Source organism: Amphiura filiformis, chromosome 11 (assembly GCF_039555335.1).
Source record: "Amphiura filiformis chromosome 11, Afil_fr2py, whole genome shotgun sequence".
NCBI lineage: Eukaryota > Metazoa > Echinodermata > Ophiuroidea > Amphilepidida > Amphiuridae > Amphiura > Amphiura filiformis.
This window is the reverse complement of record NC_092638.1, coordinates 25,693,937-25,714,953: the sequence shown is the minus strand read 5'-3', so window position 1 is coordinate 25,714,953 and position 21,017 is coordinate 25,693,937. Positions and strand designations below refer to the sequence as shown.

The following is a 21,017-nucleotide window of genomic DNA, read 5'->3' as shown; positions in this document are numbered from 1 at the left end:
CAACTATGAACTTTTTGGTTCCACTCAACTTTCAGCTGCTAATCTACAGCTGCAATACAAAGTAGTCATTTTCAATGACACTTTAAAAAAACCCAAATGACCCAATTGCAAATCTATTTTCACATAGCTACATGTATGCATGGGTTTTTGAGAAACCATTTTGATTTCTTTGCTGACCTATTATGAGCAACGTCTACAACAAATGTACAACAAAAGCTTTTTTTTTTAAATTTTACAACTTTTTAACATGCAGTTGACAAAATATACATCAGATAATTGCTTCTTTTAAAGCAATGGAATTATTGTTTCCACGCGTTTCAATATATTTCCCTATAAATATATAATAGTTACAAAGTTACAATAATATAAACAATGGTTTTATGAGTTAATATGGGTTATGAATATACATATTTCTGGTTCAATCCAGAAAATGGATTAAGTCACTTATTCACACAGTATTATGTGACCTTTCATTATGATACGAGTCAACAATGCCTCATTGCCAACGGCACAGTTCAACAACTCACATTCAACTATGATATCTAAAAGTTTGACCTCAAAAGTGTGGAGTACGAGTTTATGTACCCAACAAATTCAGAGGTCATTCTATGAATGTACAAATATATTAGGGTTAAAGAACTGTGTCCTGATGGATGAGCATGATCCTAGTGTTTGCCCCATGGATGAAGGAGATAACAGACCATTTCCAAACAGTCAAAGTCTCAACATCACCCGATAATGAGGGCCGATTGTTCCATGAAATGCGACAGGCGAAACTGCTATGCACATACCGCATATTTTTACGGTCTTTCATATAAACATGAAGACATATGCGAAGCTCTATCATGTATACGCGAAGGCACGCAACACTGGCGTGATTGTTACGGCACGGTGGAACAATCGGCCCTCATGAATATGCGAGAATTCACAGCATACAAAACACAGGGACTTTGACTGGTTGTGAATGGTATGTAGTAGTCTGTTGTTTGCCCTTTGTGCTCAAATACACATTTGTGATGTGATCTAGCTAAATGAGTCTATAATATCGATCAAAATCAAAATTCAGTTTTCAATATCATTAACATGAGCTATTTTCAGAGCATTATTTTGCTGTAAACCCCATCATAATTAGACTTTTGGTTCCATAGATATGGCCTAGAACAATAAAGTGTGGCTTAGAACATATAGTGTGGCTTAGAACAATAAAATACAAAGGAAGTTGAATACCATTATTGGCTATATATATCTAAATCAATATTCCTGACATCCCACTCATTTTGCTTGATCACATCACATTTTGTCTTTAAAGGGAATGAAATACTGATAATAACTCCATATGGGTTGTGTTCCAGGTTCCAGGTCATGGAGGTGGGCATACCAGGTAATTAAATCGGAGCATCCTCTGCTAATTTACAATTATATTCTCCTATTCCAAAATATGACAAATTCCTTGCATTCTTCTATTTTGTCTGCTGTATTGAACACACACACTGTTGCATCTAAAATAATGCTGGCAGGATACTTCTCCACACAAAAATAAATAACACTCATCAACATTCAAGTCTCTGTAAGGGACCAGTCAGTATTTATGCCAATGGGGTGGGGAGGAGATTGAGGAATTTGGGGAAACAATCTTATTTCATAAAAAAAAAGGATAATCACTTTAAATCTGGGTAAAAACACCATTTTGAGCAAACATGGGGATGGGGGCTGCAAAAACCTTCATGCAGAAAATTCTAAATTCCCCAATACTACCCTGGCATAAATACTGATCAGTCCTTAAGTCATATAAACTAACCATACTATAAACATCCTCTTATCCTCAACCTCTTTAATTTTCACAATATACACATTAAATATTGCACTGTCATCAATTTCTATAGTTCCATTTTCAAAATGCCCTTCAAATAATCCATTGAAAAAAATCAAGTCCATCCAATATCAAGAAAGCCCTACCTGCAATAGCTGCCAGTTGTCATTTGTGTACAACATAGAATGCAGATATTGTTAAATGTCTTGTTGCACTGAACTCTCAAAATTCTTTTTCTTAAGGTACCTTCAATACCTGACAATTATGATGAATTCATACATTGGTTCCCCTAAATTTCGGTAGTGATGTAGGCGGGGATGTAGGTGCATATTTTGCTGGTCGCAGTATCAAATTGCGCGCGCAAAGTTAATTGCACAGAGCATACACGCACATGTTCAAGTAAGGTAGGGATGTTCATAAAATTTTGAAGTTCAATATTTTTAGCTGAAAGTTCTTTCATTTGAAAGAGAATTAAATTACCTAAACAATAAGGGGTCAATCATGTTTCTAGTGCATATACTTTTGAAGTTACAAACAAAACTAGTGTCATCAAATTGCCCAAAATTTTGTGTGTGAAATTGTGACAGCAGGCACATGTACAATGCACACTACTGTATGTGACCCCAGATGACCTCCTATTCTTTACTGTAAGAAAGCTGTTTTGGATGGTCTTGATTTACACACAAATTGCTTTTGAACTAAAAAGTGTCGACTTGGTGGAACATGGATTGCACTATGTGATAGTTTATGAATCCAGTATCATGCCAGTACCAACATAAGTCAACATCACTTAGGTTTTGGTTGTCAAAATTAAATTTTAGTGATTTTCTCCATTGAGCCCCACAGTAAAGCCATTTTTGGACCGTACATGCACATTCCACTTCCCTATGGATGAATAGCGCCACCTATAGTGTGTGATGTGAGCTAACCTAAGTAAGGTTTGTTGGCACGCTTGCAGTGTAACTGCGAAAAAGCACTGACGTCACTACCGAACTTGAGGCGAACCAAAGAATACATAGGATCTGACTATTTAAATCCGGGATGCCCAACGTCTTTGGAATGTGATTGTGACCACATTTCTGGAAATGTCACAAGCACTTGCAACTTCATTTTCAAATTGTGTCACATGTCAAATATCCTGTGAGTAATTTTGCAAACCCATGTTAGTGAACTGGCCAACCAATTTGGGGTTGTGGCCCAATATTTGGGATTGGGAATCCCTGATTTAGAACAATTAAGCCTTAAACTACCTTCGTAAAGCTATGATCTTCCAAGTTTATCACAACATTTGCGAGTCACAAATTGTGACACGATCTGATCCATTCAGACCAGTCAGAAATTGTGATATTACCATCATTAACTTTTTTTTCTTTAATAATGGTTTTTTTATTGTATTTTGTCTGATTGGATCAGATCATGTCACATTTAGATCTACATCGCTGGGCAAGGGAAAACCTTGCATGTAGTTCCAAAGGTCAAATGCAAAAACCTACTATCAAATTCCTTTTTTGTGTGTCACACATTCTGATACTTTCCATTTAACTATAGCATACTAATAAGTGCCTGTAAAATATCCAAATAAACAATGCCATTTTCTATGCAAATCTTCTTACTTTTGAATCGTTTTTGTATGTGTTAGGCAAAATGATTTAATCTTTGCATAATAGGTCTTGTCATTGGACATTTATTACTCTTATCAGGTTTTGACTTGAATGACTTCAGAAGGCAACTTTACATGCAAGGTTTTTACAGCCCAGTGATGATACTGGTGTAAGTTTATCACGCGTCTGATGAATGCAAGCTATTTAAATCAAAATATTTAATTCAAGCTCATGAGATACAATGCATCAGTGCATTTTCTGTTGAATTAACACAAATGTGACCAACCCTTGACCCTAGCGGTACCGCTGGCTGTATTTGAAGACTGTGAGTGGTCAGTTCTGGTCATGTTGACTCCATATAGCATTTTGGTTATTGTGTTTCACACTCCATGCAAATATATGTGCGAAACAAGTATACTCAGATGATCGAGAATCATATATTTTGATTATTGATTATAGCAACTGTCTTTCCTGAGATTGTCTTTTGTAACTTTGTCCCTCTACTGGCAAACTTGATAATGACCCTCTAATAATGTACATCATGCATGACAATGAAATTTGATACAATTAAACATTCAAACTATATGAAAATGTCTGAAGGAATAATCCAAAAATACACTTGAAAAAGCTCCTGCCTAGCAGTAATGCAGTATTCATACTTTTTTTTTTGATAATTAACCTACATGTACACTAACAAAAGAACTTGTGCAGCCTGTCCAATTGTACCCCCTGTCCCCCATATCTCCAAAAGGCTACTTACTTCTCAACCACTTCTCAACTTTTGGGCCACTTTGAAGCTTGAGCTGCGAAACATAAATTTGAGCTCTTCTGAGTGAATTTTGCTACAAAAACAACAAATCATTAAATCGTTGAAGATGCTTTTTGGATAAAATTTACACTTTTAGACCAATTCGGTCTCAAAACGCCCTCTAAATTCAGATTCTGGCAAGTTTTATTGCTAGATTTGTGCAACGTTTCATGTGTCGCATCTGTAGAATGAGCTGAAAATTATTGTCAACCTGACATTCTACTAAATTGATACCACAATCACTATTATTTTAGTTTCACTGAATTGTAAGATACAGAATGTTTATTATTTGCTACATTTAAAGACTTTTTGGTCAATTTCAGAAGTCCTTTTGGTAAAACCACTTCTCTCCACCAGCACATCAGGACGACTTGGTACATTTTGCCTCACTAATAAACAATTTCTCTCATATGATGGGCTATGTTTTGACAATTTAGTAACTTGACAGAAGACTCTTGTTGTAACATTTTCTAATATTATTGTAAAATGTAAGTGTTTCTGAAGTCAAAAGCAAACCAGGTGGATCTTGATTGATAGGCAACCATTTAAAAAAATCATAGACATTTTTAGGCCATTCGTACATTTGCAATTTTGTGCCTCCTGGTCTCAAAAAGTTGGCTACGCCACTGGTGGTTCTAGGTGTTTCCTTATATGTCCCCAGTTGATGGTTGTCCTTGCATCTATATAATGGACATCCTCTAGTTCTGCAGGAAGAGTTACATGATCAAGCAACACTGGAACTAGTTTATCCCTAAAACGTCGAGTGAGAGCCATTGATAGGACTTTGTCGCATGATGGATTTTCAAAGAAATTCTCTGATATCAGGAATAATACCTTGGCACTGTGTTCAAGTGCATATGCCATATTCTTGAATCTGGATCTTCCTGCATGAAAATCTCTTATATCAAAGCAGCCTTTCAGTCGACTCTGTCCTTCTTCGAGTTGTGGTCTTAGATGGTAGAAGGTGAAATCACTAGCATTGGTGGTTTCGTTATCATATACGGCATAGAAGTCGTATTTGAATTGAGAATGCTGAGCTGTTTCAGGCGCATCACCAATATCATCCGGTCTAAGATCAGTTTGTTCTAAAACATGGTTCAATTCTTCAAATAATTTCTGAACGGTAAAGCCATCCTTTGTCATGCAAAATGTTGTTGTCATTTCTTTTTCTGTTCCTCCGTCAAATTGTGGCTTACACTGGAAATTGAAAAGATATGAGCCTGAACTAGATGCTGATATTGACAACAAAGGTGTTTTGGTTGAACTTGGTGTTCCTTCTGCATTTGCCGAAGTTGATGGTGAATTTATTGCTTCTGGTGGGATTGCAGTCTCATCTGAACTTAGCAGTCTGGAGAGTGGCATGTTTTCTGGACTAGCAGGTGGAATGTCAGATAAAGAGCATGCTGATGAAGTCTCGTGGACATCATGTGGATTACTACTTGATGGTGACTGGGAAGCTTCTGTTTTCACAACATTTTGCCTAGCTAGATCAGGAGCTAAAGAACCACACACACTTGTAGGTGGTAGGTTTTCATGTCTCGAGACTTGAAGACTGCTTCCATCATCTGATCCTGGGACCATTTTAGATTCATCTAGTTGTTTGGAAGATTCAGGCTTACTCTTTCTGTCTATGCTACTAGTTGTAGAACCTTGACCAGACTTGTTGGATGATACTGAACCAGAAAAAGCAGATTTCGCAGCTGCTACATCCAATCTGAGGCTATCTGCTCTTTCACTCCCAGTAGAAGAGCATACTTGCAATGCATCTGCAACCTCTTCACGTAGTTTATCTAGTGATTCAGTAGACAAACTGTAGCTGACCTTTGTGTCTTTGAATGCTTTAATGCATTTCTGTGCAAGCTCTAGCTGATATCGTTTTTTGGATGCAGACAACACTTTGAGCACTTTGATCATTTCCTCTGGAAACCTGTTGATGAAGTAACTCAGTTTGATAATGGACTTCTGACCTTTTGTTTCAACATTTGAAGTTTCCTCTTTTGCATCAATATTTGTTGCTTCAACCTTCGATTTTTTACCTTTTGTTTTGATCTCCAATCTATTGTATTTTTTCATCCCTTTTTCCAGCCAGTAAACCAATTGTTGAAGTAGATAATTTGGATTCTTCAATTCGTTGAATCTTTTTAACATTCCGTTGTACATGTACAGGAAATTCTTTGAATTCTTTGTACCGACAGGTTCACAGTCCATAGCTTGCATAAAGCACTTAACTGCACTCTCGTAATCTTGCAGGTCTTGGAGAATGAGTGCCCTGCGTTGATGTAACTCTGGTCTCATTGCCCCATCTTGACAAGATTCTGCTTCTGCACACCACTCGAGAGCTTTGACTAAGTTGTCTTCGTTATGTGGTTTGTCAGTTTCCCATGATAGCTTGTGATAAACTTCTGCCAGATGAATCATGTCCAGGGCATAAGGGTTGACATCTATGCATTCTTTTAAATCTATCAAAGCTTTGGACAGAAGACTTTTGTCTGGACTTGCACCTCTTCTCAAAAGTTTGTTGAATTTGACACGATAAATGCGAGCTCTGACACGACGAGCCATGTGATTTGATGAACCTGGGTTGATACGAAGAGAGTCTTCCAACATTTTCATAGCTTCTTCTTCCCTATTATTGTCAAAGAGTAACCGAGCTAGTCTATTGAGTGCGATCCAGTTGCTGCTATTCAGTTCAAGGGCTCGAAGATAGCAAGCTTGTGGATTTCCCCAGTACTGCCTAAAATCACTATTTCTAATGATTTCTGGGACTGCAGACATACTACCTGGTCTTTGTGAGAATAAATTTCCTAAAAGACCCAAAGCTGATGACCGCCTGTGCATATTGTCAGACTTAAGACTTGGTTCAAGGCAGTGAAACGTCCTGTCAAAGCTTTCACGATAACTAGTCTCATCTTCCCACAACTTTCTAACATTATTTCGACGTATGTAATCGAGAGCAAGATAGTACATCCAATCTGCTCTTTCTGAACTATCTATGACGCCTTCCCCTTTGTTTAATGCCTTTCCATACAAATCTATCGATTTATCGAGCCTACCTGTACCTTTTGTATCTACATGAAGATCAAATGCTGATGCTAAACCTTGGCCAGCAAGGTATCTAGCATGAACCACATCACTTTGTCTTTTATCTTCTCCCCCAATTTTGCCCAATTCTTCCTTCAAACGCTCCTCACATTTATTTGCATCTTTTAACACATATTTACGTTTGCAAATTGTGAGTAAATCTTGCCATGCATGTACATTAGTAGGATCTTTATCAACTACCTCTTTGAGAACTTTTTCAGCTTCATTAGCCTTACCGAGACGGAAGTGAAAAACTGCAATGAGGTTGAGAAGCGCATACTGATGGGGACAATCCTTGCTTGATTCAAAGTAGGTTTGTAATTGTTCCAGTTTACAGGTTGCCTGGCGTCTGTCAGCATCACCCAAAAGTTTCTTGTTAATAGCTAGATCTTTCTGCTTCAGTAGTCCAGGATTGATGTCTGGTAACGATGTCATTCTGAAAGAATCTAAATGATATTGCAACATTATTACTGTTATGGTGAGCAAAATATCACAGTTAAAGTGGCACCCGCAGTTGGTCAACATTGGTTTTGACCAACTGATGAACTTACATGACTTTTTATGACAGACTTTCCCCATGGTGTGGAGACAATTTTGCACAAAATAGGAGTCAGCCGTGTAGGAATTGCAGGTTGCCACATAGGTCGACATGCATAGGGATATCATAATGCATGATATGAGAACAAAATACAATACATCCACTTCTCCACATATTTTTGAACATACAGTGCACACTTTTGTCACAATGGAACCCAAAAGCATGTAGGAAGTCACATTATTAATCTGCAGCAAAAAGTTACATACATTTTCTTGTGTTAGTCAGTTTTTCAGAATAATAATGTAACCAAAATGATGTGCAAGGAGTCAGCCTAGGAGGAATTAGAAATAAACATAATTTTTCACCAGGTTTGTTGTCGCAAATAATAAAGTGATCCTGCCCGGGAATCGAACCCAGAACCTCAGTTTTACAAGCCAGGATCTAAGGTTTTCTAAACCTGAGGTCCTGGGTTCAATTCCTGGGCGAGATCATTTTTTCTGCATGTCTCCTTGATTATTTGCAATGGCGAACTTGGTGAAAATTTATTTTTATTTGTATAATTCACATCGATCATGCAACTGTTTTTCCACGAGGAATTATAGGTTTACAACATAGGTCATGCATATTGCTAGGGATATACCGTAATGCATGATATGGGAACAAAAACAATACATCTACTTCTCCATATAGTTTCAGAAAAAGTTTAACAATATCTAGGTTGCTGGGATTTTGTAATGCTTAACTTATTTTATGGAGAAAATAGATTGTCAAAAACATCTTTAAGTACATACCTTTTATAAGGTCCTTGGTACTTTCTTCCAAGGGAACAAAAACCAATATATCCACTTCTCCACATAGTTTCAGAGGTCCTTGCTACCTTCTTCCATTCCCGGGGTAAGAACTAAACTAGTTTGGTCATATCCACACACATTGTATAGGCAGTCTAGAAATATCATCAAAAACAAATATATATATGCAAATAAATAAATAAATAAATAAATAAATAAATAACATACTTTTTGATCAATGTACATTGTACTTGAACTCACCCCATATTATTTTTTTCTTTTGATCACGAGATTTACTCCTACTCTAAATTGATCAGGGACAAATTCAACCAGCCTAACCACGAAGCTCCCATGGCCAAGTGGTGAAGGCACAGGTCTTGTAAACCTAAGGTCCTGGGTTCGATTCCCAGGCGGGATCACTATTTCTGCTTGTTGCTTCGATTATGTGATGTAGAACCTGGTGAAAATTATAGTTATTTATATAATTCTCGTCGATCATGCCACTGTTTTTCCATGACAAATTCAATAAGCTGAATTTATACTTGATCGCTTTTGCAGAAAAGCGATTCTCACGCATGCTCAGTGTTTACTTCCGTTTTCAGAGCGTCAAGCCGATCAATCGATACAAAAAAAAAAAAACCGGGGGCACTTCAATTTGAAATGGATATAGGTGTAGTAGGGCTGGCACTTTCGCACTAAGGGGCATTCGGTGAGAGCAAAATGTAAAAAATATGGGGTCATTGGGTGAGAGCATGATTTTGGCATTCGGTGAGAGCAAAATGTAAAAAATATGGGGTCATTGGGTGAGAACATGACCTTTTTTGAAATGGAATCATTGGGTGAGAACCGAAACAGCACCACAGAAACCTCTAAAATCAAATTTCTAGTTCTAAATGGCTTCAAATTTCTTTGCTTTTTCAAAATAAGTAACAAAGTCAGTGATAAATGAAAGTTGCTGTTCAAATTGAACTTGTAAGGGTCTTTGGGTGACAAATCAAATGGAAAAATAGGGGGTCTTCGGGTGACAGAGCATGTGCTCGTAAAAAAATATGGGGTCTTTGGGTGACAGCGATGCTGAAAAAGGGGGTCTTAACAGCCCTACATACGTGTCACCTCCAAAGTTGGAGTGCCCCACCGGGAAAAAACCGATGTCGCTTTTGCAAGTTGAAGAAATCTCAACTTTTGAGCAGTATCGCTTGACACATGAATGCATCAACCAATCATTTCCAACCAACTGGATCTATTGTTTTGCTGTACAAGGCTGAAGTCATAAACTTGGTTTGTATTTACCTTAGAATACAGCTAACAAAATTGCTTGTTATCATGGTATTACTCGATTCTCTGGTTCTGGATTGGTATTGTCCAATGTATCATGTAGCTAAGCCAAACAACCAGGATGAAGTGACGTGCGGATTTGTGTGTATGAATTAAATGCAGTGGTGCAATGGCTCTTTTATTGAAGTTGTGGAATAGATACAGATGAAACTTGAGTATGGCAGATTGTTCCAATCTTGGACAGTTGTTGAGGCTGAAGTCGTATATACCCCGGTATTAGTTCTGCTTAGTTCAGGTTATACAGTGCCTTCTGTTGACAAAAAAAAAGGTGAGAAAAATTTAGGGACTGTTCACAAACACTTGTAAGGAGGGGGGCCTGATGCAAAAAAATTTCATCGCGAAAATTTTTTGGGCCCCCCCTTTTACAGACCTCAAATTTTTTTGTTTGTGAACGGTCCCTAAAATTGATTGGTTTGATGAGTGGTGGGATTTCAGTTGCGGTGACCCCAATCGGAGGGCTCAGGCTATGCCACTGCACAGGTAGGGAGCAGCTGTACACATGAAAATGACCCCCACCCCTCCCCCACCAGCATGTGCTGAATTTGGCTTGGGAAACCTGCTATGGAGCCTTCTATCTTATTTATGTGCGAGTTCCATTTCAGGTCTAGCCGAATCTCTACCCCTAGTCCAAATATCAGACCCAGAACAAAATATTAATTTCTGACATGATCCTGTTCTGGGTCTGAACTGTTTCTATTCGAAATCTTGATGGCAAAGTGGACAAAAGAAGCACATGGTCATCTATTGTGGACCATCCTTTTGATACTTGAGTATTTGGACAAGCGGAACAGTTTTGACAGACCCTTTGTCTACCTCTCTGTTTGTAAACAAAGTCAGCGTAATAGTACGGCACTGCTCTACTCCCAGGTAATTGTGTTGAATGGTTTCTTGAAGCCTCTTATACATGTACATGTACCAATTACAGGCGCGTATCCAGGAATTCGTAGACCGGGGGACGCAAATGAGATCTATGTAAAATACAATGTGGCCGCGAAGCGGACATCCCGGAGCGCTTGCGCGACGTAGGGGGGTGTCTGAGGGGGGATGTGCCCCCCTCCGAAGTGAGAAACTTTTACAAAATGAAGACCTAATTGAAGCCATTTGGTGAACCATTTTGGCACTATTATTGTGTAAAATATTGTTTGAAAAAGTCGAAAATTTGTGAAATGACGGCCCAATTCATGGTCAGGTTTTCACTGTTATTGTAATTAGGCCTATTACTTTATAAATTTTGAAGGCCCAATTGAAGCCATTTGGTGGGCGGTTTTGACACTAGGCCTATATGTGTAGGCCTACAATCTTAGTTAGAAAAAGTTACATTATTTACTATTACTGTTAGGCCTAATTATTAAGTTATTGCCTAAAACATACAAGCGTCTAATACAGTACCGGTAGCGAAAACGCCTACTGAGTTGATCCATACGCAGGGGAGTGTTTGAGGGGGTGTTCCCCCTCAGCAGTTGGGGAAATTTGTAAAATGAAGGTCGAATTGAAGCCATTTTGGTGCATCATTTTTACACTATTTATACCCTATTATTGCTTTCAACTAAAAAAGGGCCCGAACTCAATTTGCAAAATTTTGAATATTATGGTCCACTGCAGGTTTTTTTTTCAGCATTTTGCTGAAGAGGTATTTTCAAATTTTTTGGACCCTTCCTCTGAAGGTCTAAACATTGCAAAAGGGGCATTTTTAACAATATGTGTGCTTTTGGAGGAAAGGCGGACCTAGAGCAGTCAGAAAAGGGGGGGGGGCAATTTTAGAAGAAAACAATAAAATGTAAAAAAGCTCCCTGAGAAGTAAAAAAACTTTTGCAAAATGAAGACCTAATTGAAGCGATTTGGTGGACCATTTTGGCACTATTAATGTTAAAATTTTAGTTTAAAAAAGCCGAAAATTTGTCAAATGGGCAGTCCATGAAGCCTTTCGTGGACGGCAAAGGTTTTCCTTAATATGGTAGACCTATAAATTGTGTTAAACAGAAATTGGCAAATGTCGAAAGTGGCCATCCACTACGCAGAGGGATGTTCCTTCTCAGAACTTGGAAAATTTTGCAAAATGAAGACCTAATTGATATGATTTGGTGGACCATTTTGGCACTATTACTGTGTAAAATAGTAAGTTTGAACAGTTGAAAAAGCCGACAATATGTGAAATGTGTAGGCCCACGTTTTCTAGATTTTGAACGCGTTGGACTTTGGGACTTTGGATTTGAATGGGTCTGCAAAGTGCCTTAACGCATAATACGCGTGTTTTGTGCGTTAAAGTAGACCCTGGACCACTGACACTTTAGGCCTATAAGATGTGAGTAAAATGTGACGGGCCCTGCATATCGGTGGGCCCGCCGAGTAGGGCCTACAAATTTTCACATGCTTTTGAGCCAAGGACTCGCCTTCAAGCAATGCCTGATAATTAGGCCTACAGCCTATAGGCCTATTATACTTCCGATCGACCCGACTGTGGTTTTTAGCATTTGTCTATTCATGTGTAATTTAACCTTTTCTCTTCTCTCCATCTCTTTCTCCTTTCTTTCTTTCATCGTCCTTTTCTCTTCTCTTCTCTGAAAAATCACATGCAGTAGCCTACTATTAAATTATTAAACTCACGATGCACGATGTTTGCCCTAGTCTCTCTCCTCTTTTTCTCTCTCCCTCTCTCTCTCTCTCTCTCCTCTTTTTCTCCTTCTCTCTTCTCTTCCCCTTCCCTTTCTCTCCCTCTCCTTTTTTTACCCGGGGGGCGCGCCCCCCCTTCGCCCCTCCCCTGGATACGCGCCTGAATTACCATGAAGTGATGAGGCTATAAGGCTAATTGTAAGGAAAGTCAATTCCCAGTTTCCCATTGCAGCCTGTACACCATCATTTTTGAAAAGCACCCTAAACAAGGATTTAACCCATGGTTAAAGCGATACCCTAAAGTAAACAAGTAACATATTGCGCCTGTTTTCACACCCTAACAAGATTTTATTCCTTGCATCAAATTTCATACCCTAAGAAGGATTGCTGTGCTATTTGTGATGTGCCCTGAGTAATTTGATTTAATTTAATTATTTAACTTTGTTTACAAGCTGAAAGTATATCATGAGATGGGAAACCCCCTTGTATTTTGGAATTCCCCAAATTATTGTAAACAAAGTCAGATCTATGTTTGGAACTTGGAAATCCCCAGTTCAGTATATTGCACCATAGTCAGAAAAAAAAACCCAGGAAGTGATGTAATGTGAAAGGTGAATGTGTATAATTAATCTTGGGAAATCCCAAGATTGCAGCAATGTTGTGAAAATGTGATTGAAGTAATGGTTTATTAATAGATGATGGGTTTTTTGCATGAGTACTGATATAATAAAAATTCCTTTAAAAAAGGAATGGGGCCCAACTGTTTGGATACTTTTTTTTCTCTTTAAAACAATATTGTAATATTAGCATAGAAAGAAGTCCATTAATTTTGTATTTTAAACAAAGAATATACGCACAACATTTTATCCCGTACATATCAGAAAGCAATAATAAAATAAAATCCAAGCAAATTGTGGTTTTATTTCTAAGCTGGGCATACTTTTAAGCAAAACAGTTGCGAAGTAAATCTAGCAAGACCGAAATTAGACGCTCTTTGCAAAGTCAAGCCAAACAAGAGAAATGTGTCTGATTGGGGAAGGTGTTCTGACAATCCAAATATAAACTTAGTCCACCTCAAATGACCTGTAACAATTTGTGATTGACATTACTTAATTCACCTCGGATGACTTTGATCTGACATTCAACTTTTTCGTCCTTACACCAATCATATCCATAACAATTTAACTCTTACAACTTCCTGTCAACTCTCTAATTTAAAACTCTAAATTTCTGTCTGTTTGCCTTTTCTGTCTACAGTTTGTTACAATTATTAAGATAAGCAAACATTGCTGGGTAGATAACAGGATTTAGTTATTTACTTAATCCAATCATGGAGGTATAGCTACAACCTTGGCGAAATATGTTGCCACATTGTACCTGAGCGTTAATTGGCCAACATCCTTCCCCGCTCCCCTATTGCAATGTTGATTTGGACAAAATCGTCATCATTTCTACATTACAGTCTCCCAACATTGGAAAATGGGGGGTGGGAAGGGCAAGTGTAATCTGACTGTGCATTTGCAACTATTATACAAAATAATACGGAACTATCACATATTTAGCTTCGATTGCGTGCTTTTAACACCAGAACGTGCTGGTGTGGCCCTGGTGTGGCAACAAATTTCCGCCAGAGTTGTAGTACTACCTCCATGATCCAATCATGGCAATAACGTCAATTTTGGTCTTCAGTGTTTTAAAATACAACAATGTAGAACATGTATAATTAATATGCCGTGTTGTTTGCATACAGTTTGCCGCCCAATTGTGCCACCATATTGCAACTTTGGCAATAACCGCTATATAGATTCTATGGTAATTAGATTCTATGGTAACTTGTGCACAACCAGAGAAAATCCGATTTAATCAGTTGAGCTGTTTCAACGATTGTTATCTTGGTTTAATAGCTTTTAATGGGGTTAAGTCCTGCAAAGGTCGAGATGAATTCTACTGTAGACATGACTGCATCATGAATGTATTAGGGCTTAAGAACTGTTCCCATGATAGATGAGCATGTTGTGGATCCTAGTGTATGGTCAAATGTCACCGTCTATCGGGTTTCTAAGGCACACAGTAAACTGGTTGAACCCATACAAAGGTCAGGATTTATTTGGTGTTTTTATAAATCCTAATTTTGTATTTTAAACAAAGAATATACGCTCACCATTTTATCCTGTGCATATCAGAAAACAATAATACAATAAAATCCAAGCAAATTGTGGTTTTATTTCTGAGCTGGGCATAATTTTAGCAAAACAATTGCGAAGTCAATCTAGCAAGAGTGAAATTAGAAGCTTTTCACAAAGTCATGCCTATATTTTGGCGCCTCCGTAGAGGGCGCCAAAAAGCTGGAGGCTTTTGTGGGACTTTACAGAATGCCATGGGAGATTGAGAAACTCCACATGTGTGTGATGGTCTTCGTGCTTCAAAAAAGAAGTACATTTTAACCAGTTTATATAGCCAATAATTGAGCTAATTTTAATACAGCAACAAAGGCCACGCATGATCTGTCAAAAAACAGCGGAGCTGTGTTAAAGAAACCTGTTCCCTGGAAAAAGAGTGATTGGTGAAAGAAACACCATTTTTGGAGAAAGCAGTGCTAGTGCAAGGAGATATATTTGTGGAGCAAGCAGCGCAAAGGAGACTGGAGGAAGCATCATCATTTTTGTATGAGGATTTTATACGCAAGCATTAGATATAAATGCAAGTGTACTATGGACTTCGCTGATTTTCGCAGGACAAGTGAATAAGGATATATTACATCAGTCGTCCAGAACATTGCAAGAATTCTAGAATCACCAACAAGAAGACCGCTGGTTAAGTGCCCCTAGAATAAAACTGATTGTGTGATTTTATTGTAATTGTTGTTAAATATGTACCAAGCATACTTTGTTTTCAATTAAAGACTTAGATTATGTTAGCTTAATCAAACAGTGTATTTGTGTTGTGCATTCATGTGAGTTCGGTTAAAAGGTGATTTTGGCCTTGAGTCAAGTACGACTCGTAACATATTTCACACCCTAAACATGGATCACTTTTAGTCCCCTAAACAAGGATGCAAGCATTTGAAGTAGTGGTGGGTTATAGAATGACGATGCTTCAAATTTCTTAGGGAACCAGCTTATTTGATGCAGTATGATCTCCTGAGCATTTTGACACCCTTTTCATTCAAATCGGCCAAAAAATGAGAAGGTGCCGGCCAAAACAAGTATTTGGACAGGGGGTCTGTTGGGGGGTCTGAAAATCAATATTTTCATCAACAATCATTATTATATGCCTGATTCTGTGAAAGTTGGTATTGATTTGTATGTAATTGATGTTAAGTATTCCATTTTTGAAAGTTGCATAAAATTGGAGTTGTCATTTTCTTAAAATGGCCATTTTACGTTCAAACAAGGATATGAGGGCGCTTCGCATTTAAGTTGCAAATGATCTTTAAAATGGAAATTTCAATGGTGTCTGTATGAAGATAATCATAGGTAGTACCTGCTCAAGAAATTTGAGTGATTTACATTGTACGCTTTGATTTTGGCAGCCATTTGAATATTTTATAGAACGCTGCCATTCAACTGTACAGGGGTCAATGCACTTTAAAATGTGTACGTTTCAATGGAAGGCTTCCTGAGAATACGAAAAATGGTGCTACGGTCAAACGAAAAGAAATATAATGCCCAAATTTCTTGAGGATGTGCCACATGTGATTATCTTCATACTGACATCATTAAAATTTCATGTGCAAAGAACGTGTGCATGTTTTATACAAAGCGCCCTCACATCCTTATTTGGACGTAAAACGGCCATTTTAAGAATACGACAACTCCAATTTTTATGCAACTTTCAAAAATGGAATTAATTCTACTAGACATCAATTACCTGCAAACCAACACTAACTTTAACAGAATTAGGCATAAAATAATGATTATTGATGAAAATATTGATTTTAAGACCCCCAACAGACCCCCCTGTCCAAATACTTGTTTTGGCCGGCACTTCTCATTTTTTGGCCGATTTGAATGAAAAGGGTGTCAAATTGCTCAGGAGATCATACTGCATCAAATAAGCTGGTTCCCTAAGAAATTTGAAACATCACCCTTTTTAAAAGGCTGTTTAACCTACCCCTATTTGAAGATCATATTCCATTTATATTTATTTCTTGATCTATCCACTTATACTCTTCACATGGAGAGCGTGGCCTAATGGTTAGAGTAAAAAAAAAAGCGCAGTGATTTATAGTGCTGTACGCACAGGCACAACGCCTAGACGTTGATCCACAAGCCTCAGCACACTTTACAGGTTGTCGCTGACCACTACAGCCCCACATCATTCCATAAACCATTAAACAACAATTCAGGGACTTTTCTGCTTCAAGAACGCACACCCTAGTCATTCCACAAATAACCATCGCAAACAGGATCAGCTCCCCAAGTTTTGTACGGGTTACAACGAGACAAATTAGCAGTAAGTTCCTTGTCCAGGGGAATTTCAAGCTAACTCAATTTTTCCACGAGAGCGTACAAGGCAGCACCAGGGTTTGAACCTGCAACCTCTCGCACCATAGTCGAACGCCTTATCGATTGAGCCAACTCGTCTTTAGCATGTGCATATTTTGGGGGGGTTGGGGTAAAAGCAGGGGGCGGCAAAAAAGAAGGAGCGGCAGCAGATAAAGGGGCGGCAAAAAGAATAAGAATATAAAGGCGGGACCTAAGGGGCACCAAGAATAATTTTCAAGTAAAGAGGGTGACAAATTAAGAAACTATATACCTTTTCCACTGTCAACAGCTCTAGACGGTGATGTTAAAAATTAGGGGGGTGTAACACCTGTAAAATTTTACTTTGAAAAAAATTTGTTGAAAATTTTTTTTGCTCTTACCCCCCCCCCCCACTTTTTTTATTTTCGAGAGTCGTCCATGGCTGGAATGAAATTGGGTCAACCTTTTCGGGCTGTTGCTACCCGGGGTAGGAGCGGCCACAGTACGCCACTGTTTAGTGCACGAGGTCCCGGGTTCAGTTCCGGGCGCTTTGCTGGATAAAAAAAAGTCTGAAATTAATTGGCAACCTCTGTAGATTAAATTCAGACTTCCACCCTCCCCATGGTTCATTTAGAACTGGGTAAATGACTCATGAAAGTACTCTGTCCTTTAAGCCGTCGGTTCCGTGTGCAGAGAGACCCGAATACCATACCTGTAGTGTACATGTATCTCGTAACCAGTTTCAAAAAGAGTAACTATGGTGTTAACCCCCGACTGTTCCCAACCCATCCCGGAGTTCAAATGGACCCCAATGGAAACAAGCTTCAATATCTAGGTTTTCTTGGGTTATCCAGGGTTGTCAAGACCCGAACAAATAATTTTTTTAAAAATCCCACATCCCCCCGCATTGCAATTTTAAAGCTCTACATTTTTTCCAATTTTTTTTCCAAGTTTTTGACACCCTAAACATGATAGATACACGCTTATCATGCCTACCCACAAAAAAGTATCCTTTTTACGAATTTTTTTTCTCGCAGATGGCCATGACAATGGGAGTGAACTTAGTACAAGGAACTTATACGATGTCCTCATTCACAAACTGATACTATCTGTCCATCGTATAAGCCTGTTACCGTACGATAATGTGGTGAAGAAATATTACACAGTCAAGAATAGGCTCCGTCATTTTTGTGTTATGATCCCTCCCAGTCTCTCAAAACATCAAAACATCAAAAGCGTTGCACTTTTACTTACTTAAGACTGTCCTTTTTCATATAACGCAGACAAAGTAGGGCCAAGCTAAATAGAAATGGTCAAATTTCTCTCTGTGTAATCCTATGTAAGTCCATTCGTCGAATGATGGAAATTGACCTCAATCAATGACGTCATGGACGTAGATGACCTGAATTCAGAAATATTGGGTTTTTAAACGTACAAAATATAATCTAAAATGTTTTACAATAATTAAAACAAATATAAAAAATATTAGTATTGTATAAATTAATTATTTAGTATTTTTAATGATCAACATTATGACAATATTAAGAAAATTAATAATAATTACGTCAAGGGGGTAGAGTCATATGGGCACGTATGTTTCACTGAAATTTCTCCGTAATGAGAATTCGTTTTATTTAGCAGGATATATTAATGACTTTCTCTGGAACACCTGTGGACTGTATGTGAGTATGAAAAAAACATCAACCGCCTGGAAATACACTATGTCAGTAAACTTAATGGCGAGCGGTCCGAATTTTGAGCCATACAAGTTTACGTGGTGAACTAGAGTGAACTCCTGGACTTTTTTTTGGTACTTTTCAGCCCCATTTTCATCAAAGTCCCCCCCCCCCACCCGTTGAAAGTTGCCTCCCCTTTTGTTTTGACCACAAAGGTACACTAGTCTCAAGCTGACGCATAGATCATGTAGATAGTCAAGGACACTCGCGCGAATTGAAATATTGTGGATCACAACAACTGAATGTCAAAGCCTGACAAAGGTCATCCCGTAAAATTTTAATTATAAATTTTAAGCTTACCAAATTAACTGCAACTGAGTACCTAACATCCATGCTTTACTGCCTGTCTGCAGTGTTCTACGGCTAATTAAACCTCATTTAAACAAGAAAAATTTCTGTCAGTTAAAATAATGTTTTAAATTACTGTTTTATTGATGACAAATCTGAGTAAGTGCGACTTCGACTTCCAGTGACTTCCTGAAACGTCAGACATGTTTATATCGCGCAATGAATTGTGGGACATGAAGATACAGCCGGCCCGGGAATTTCCCTAAATTGCCTGATGCTGCCAATATGCTTGCCTAAAGTTTGCCCCCCCCCCCCTAATCTAAATTAGGGGGGCATTGGGTCTGACCTTTTTGGGTGAGAGCCTCGAAAATTGACTTTCTAGTTCTAAATGGTTTAGTTATAAGAAGCAGCAAAATTAGTGATAGAGGCCTTGCTGCACACCGACACCGCCTGGCTAATAATTATTTGGTGTAGCAGTATAGCATGCAGAGACACTAAAATAAAAATTCCTTTAAAAAAGGAATGGGGCGCCCAAAGTATGTGAGCTTGGACGTGATATGGTGAATTCCATGGCATGGTGTTTAGATTTGGTCCCGGGGATTTGGTATCATAATGATTTTTTTCTAGGGAAGAGTAGAAGATGATCAAATGCAAGACAAATGTGTTTGATTGGGGAAGGTGTATCACAGGACCGTTTTGGATGAAATAAATTGAATTGGAATGAAGCTGTCGTGTCAATTTGCGATTATGTGGGGTGGGGAGTTCAATTTTGGGGCATATTGTAGTGATGATATTGCTTTGGATATTGAATATTGTTGAATTTCGTTATGCAGGGGGGTATATGATGGATAGTATAGAAGAGGATCTACCCCTATGTTGACCAAAAGAAAAGTTTTTATGAATGTATAACGTCTGTGATACATATACATCATAACGTCTGTGATACATATACATCATCTACTTGCTAATACACTGAAAATCTAATAGAGATGAAGGATAAAAGACAATTACAGAACATTCATTCTTCAAAAGTAGCTATATGGGTATACAATGTTTACAAGATAAGAACGTTAATGTTTTGTACATGAACGTAACATCTTTGATACATAGTTGTTAACACACTGAAAATCTGACTAGAGATTTACAATTTGATGATATCCAAAAGAATACTTACTAACTTAGCATTGAAGAATTAAAATAATTACAGAACTTTCATTTGTTAACATACACGTAGCAATGATTAACAATGTTGAAAATACAAACGTAACGTTTTGTTCATAAACATAACATCCTCGACACATCTAGGATCCGCATAATTTGTTGATTAATGTCATAAACAGTCACAAAAGATTTATGGTCTGATCATTTTATCATTTTAAGGGGACCCGATATTGCATTTGGAAGAACCAGGCTTTTCAATTACTATCAAAACTGCTGGGTACCAAACTTTTGATACAGCTTGTATAGTAATTTGTTCTAATTTCCATGCAAAAGGAGCCAGTTGTTTCATCCTTAAAACAAATAGGCTACACCATAATTTCCAATTACCCCATGCAGATAGATAAGACCTTGGTAAGATAAGCGTGTTAATTGTTATGTCACTATCACTATCTTGATCTTGATAAGATGCCTGACTTTGAAACTTTGGGTACAAAAACTCATACTCTGCAAGTTAGGTCAAATTTTGCACTATGATTGTTTATTTGAGCTTATTGGACTATGCCATTCAGATTAGGCTATTGTAATCCATAGTGTTGGTCACCGTCTATCGGGTTCTAAGAGGCGGTAAACTGGTTACAAAGGTCAAAGTGGTTACAAAGGTCAAAGGTCTCGATTTATTTGGTGTTTTTACAAATCCATTAATTTTGTCTTTTAAACAAAGAATATACGCACACCATTTTATCCTGTGCATAACAGAAAACAATAATAAAATCAAATCCAAGCATATTGTGGATT

At 38.0% G+C, this 21,017-nt stretch overlaps 1 protein-coding gene, 1 long non-coding RNA gene and 1 other non-coding gene across 3 annotated transcripts; 1 reads left to right on the top strand and 2 right to left on the bottom strand.

Moving 5' to 3' along the window:
- Positions 1–3,152: 3,152 nt before the first annotated feature.
- LOC140164631 (uncharacterized) lies at positions 3,153–7,743 on the bottom strand. The gene has a single exon (XM_072187970.1). The coding sequence runs from the start codon at positions 7,733–7,735 to the stop codon at positions 4,838–4,840; it is 2,898 nt and encodes a 965-aa protein (XP_072044071.1). The 5' UTR covers positions 7,736–7,743; the 3' UTR covers positions 3,153–4,837.
- A 960-nt stretch (positions 7,744–8,703) lies between these two features.
- On the bottom strand, positions 8,704–19,247 carry LOC140163965 (uncharacterized). Its single transcript, XR_011860445.1, has 3 exons — positions 19,074–19,247; positions 9,917–10,211; positions 8,704–8,781 (listed from the first exon to the last, which is right to left on the bottom strand). It is a non-coding gene; the product is annotated as an uncharacterized lncRNA (long non-coding RNA).
- Positions 8,972–9,045, top strand: Trnat-ugu (transfer RNA threonine (anticodon UGU)). Its single transcript has one exon. It is a non-coding gene; the product is annotated as a tRNA-Thr (tRNA).
- Positions 19,248–21,017: the final 1,770 nt, after the last annotated feature.

Bases quoted from the DNA above. Each gene is read 5' to 3' on its own strand.
- LOC140164631 (XM_072187970.1), bottom strand. From the start codon at position 7,735: ATGACATCGTTACCAGACATCAATCCTGGACTACTGAAGCAGAAAGAT.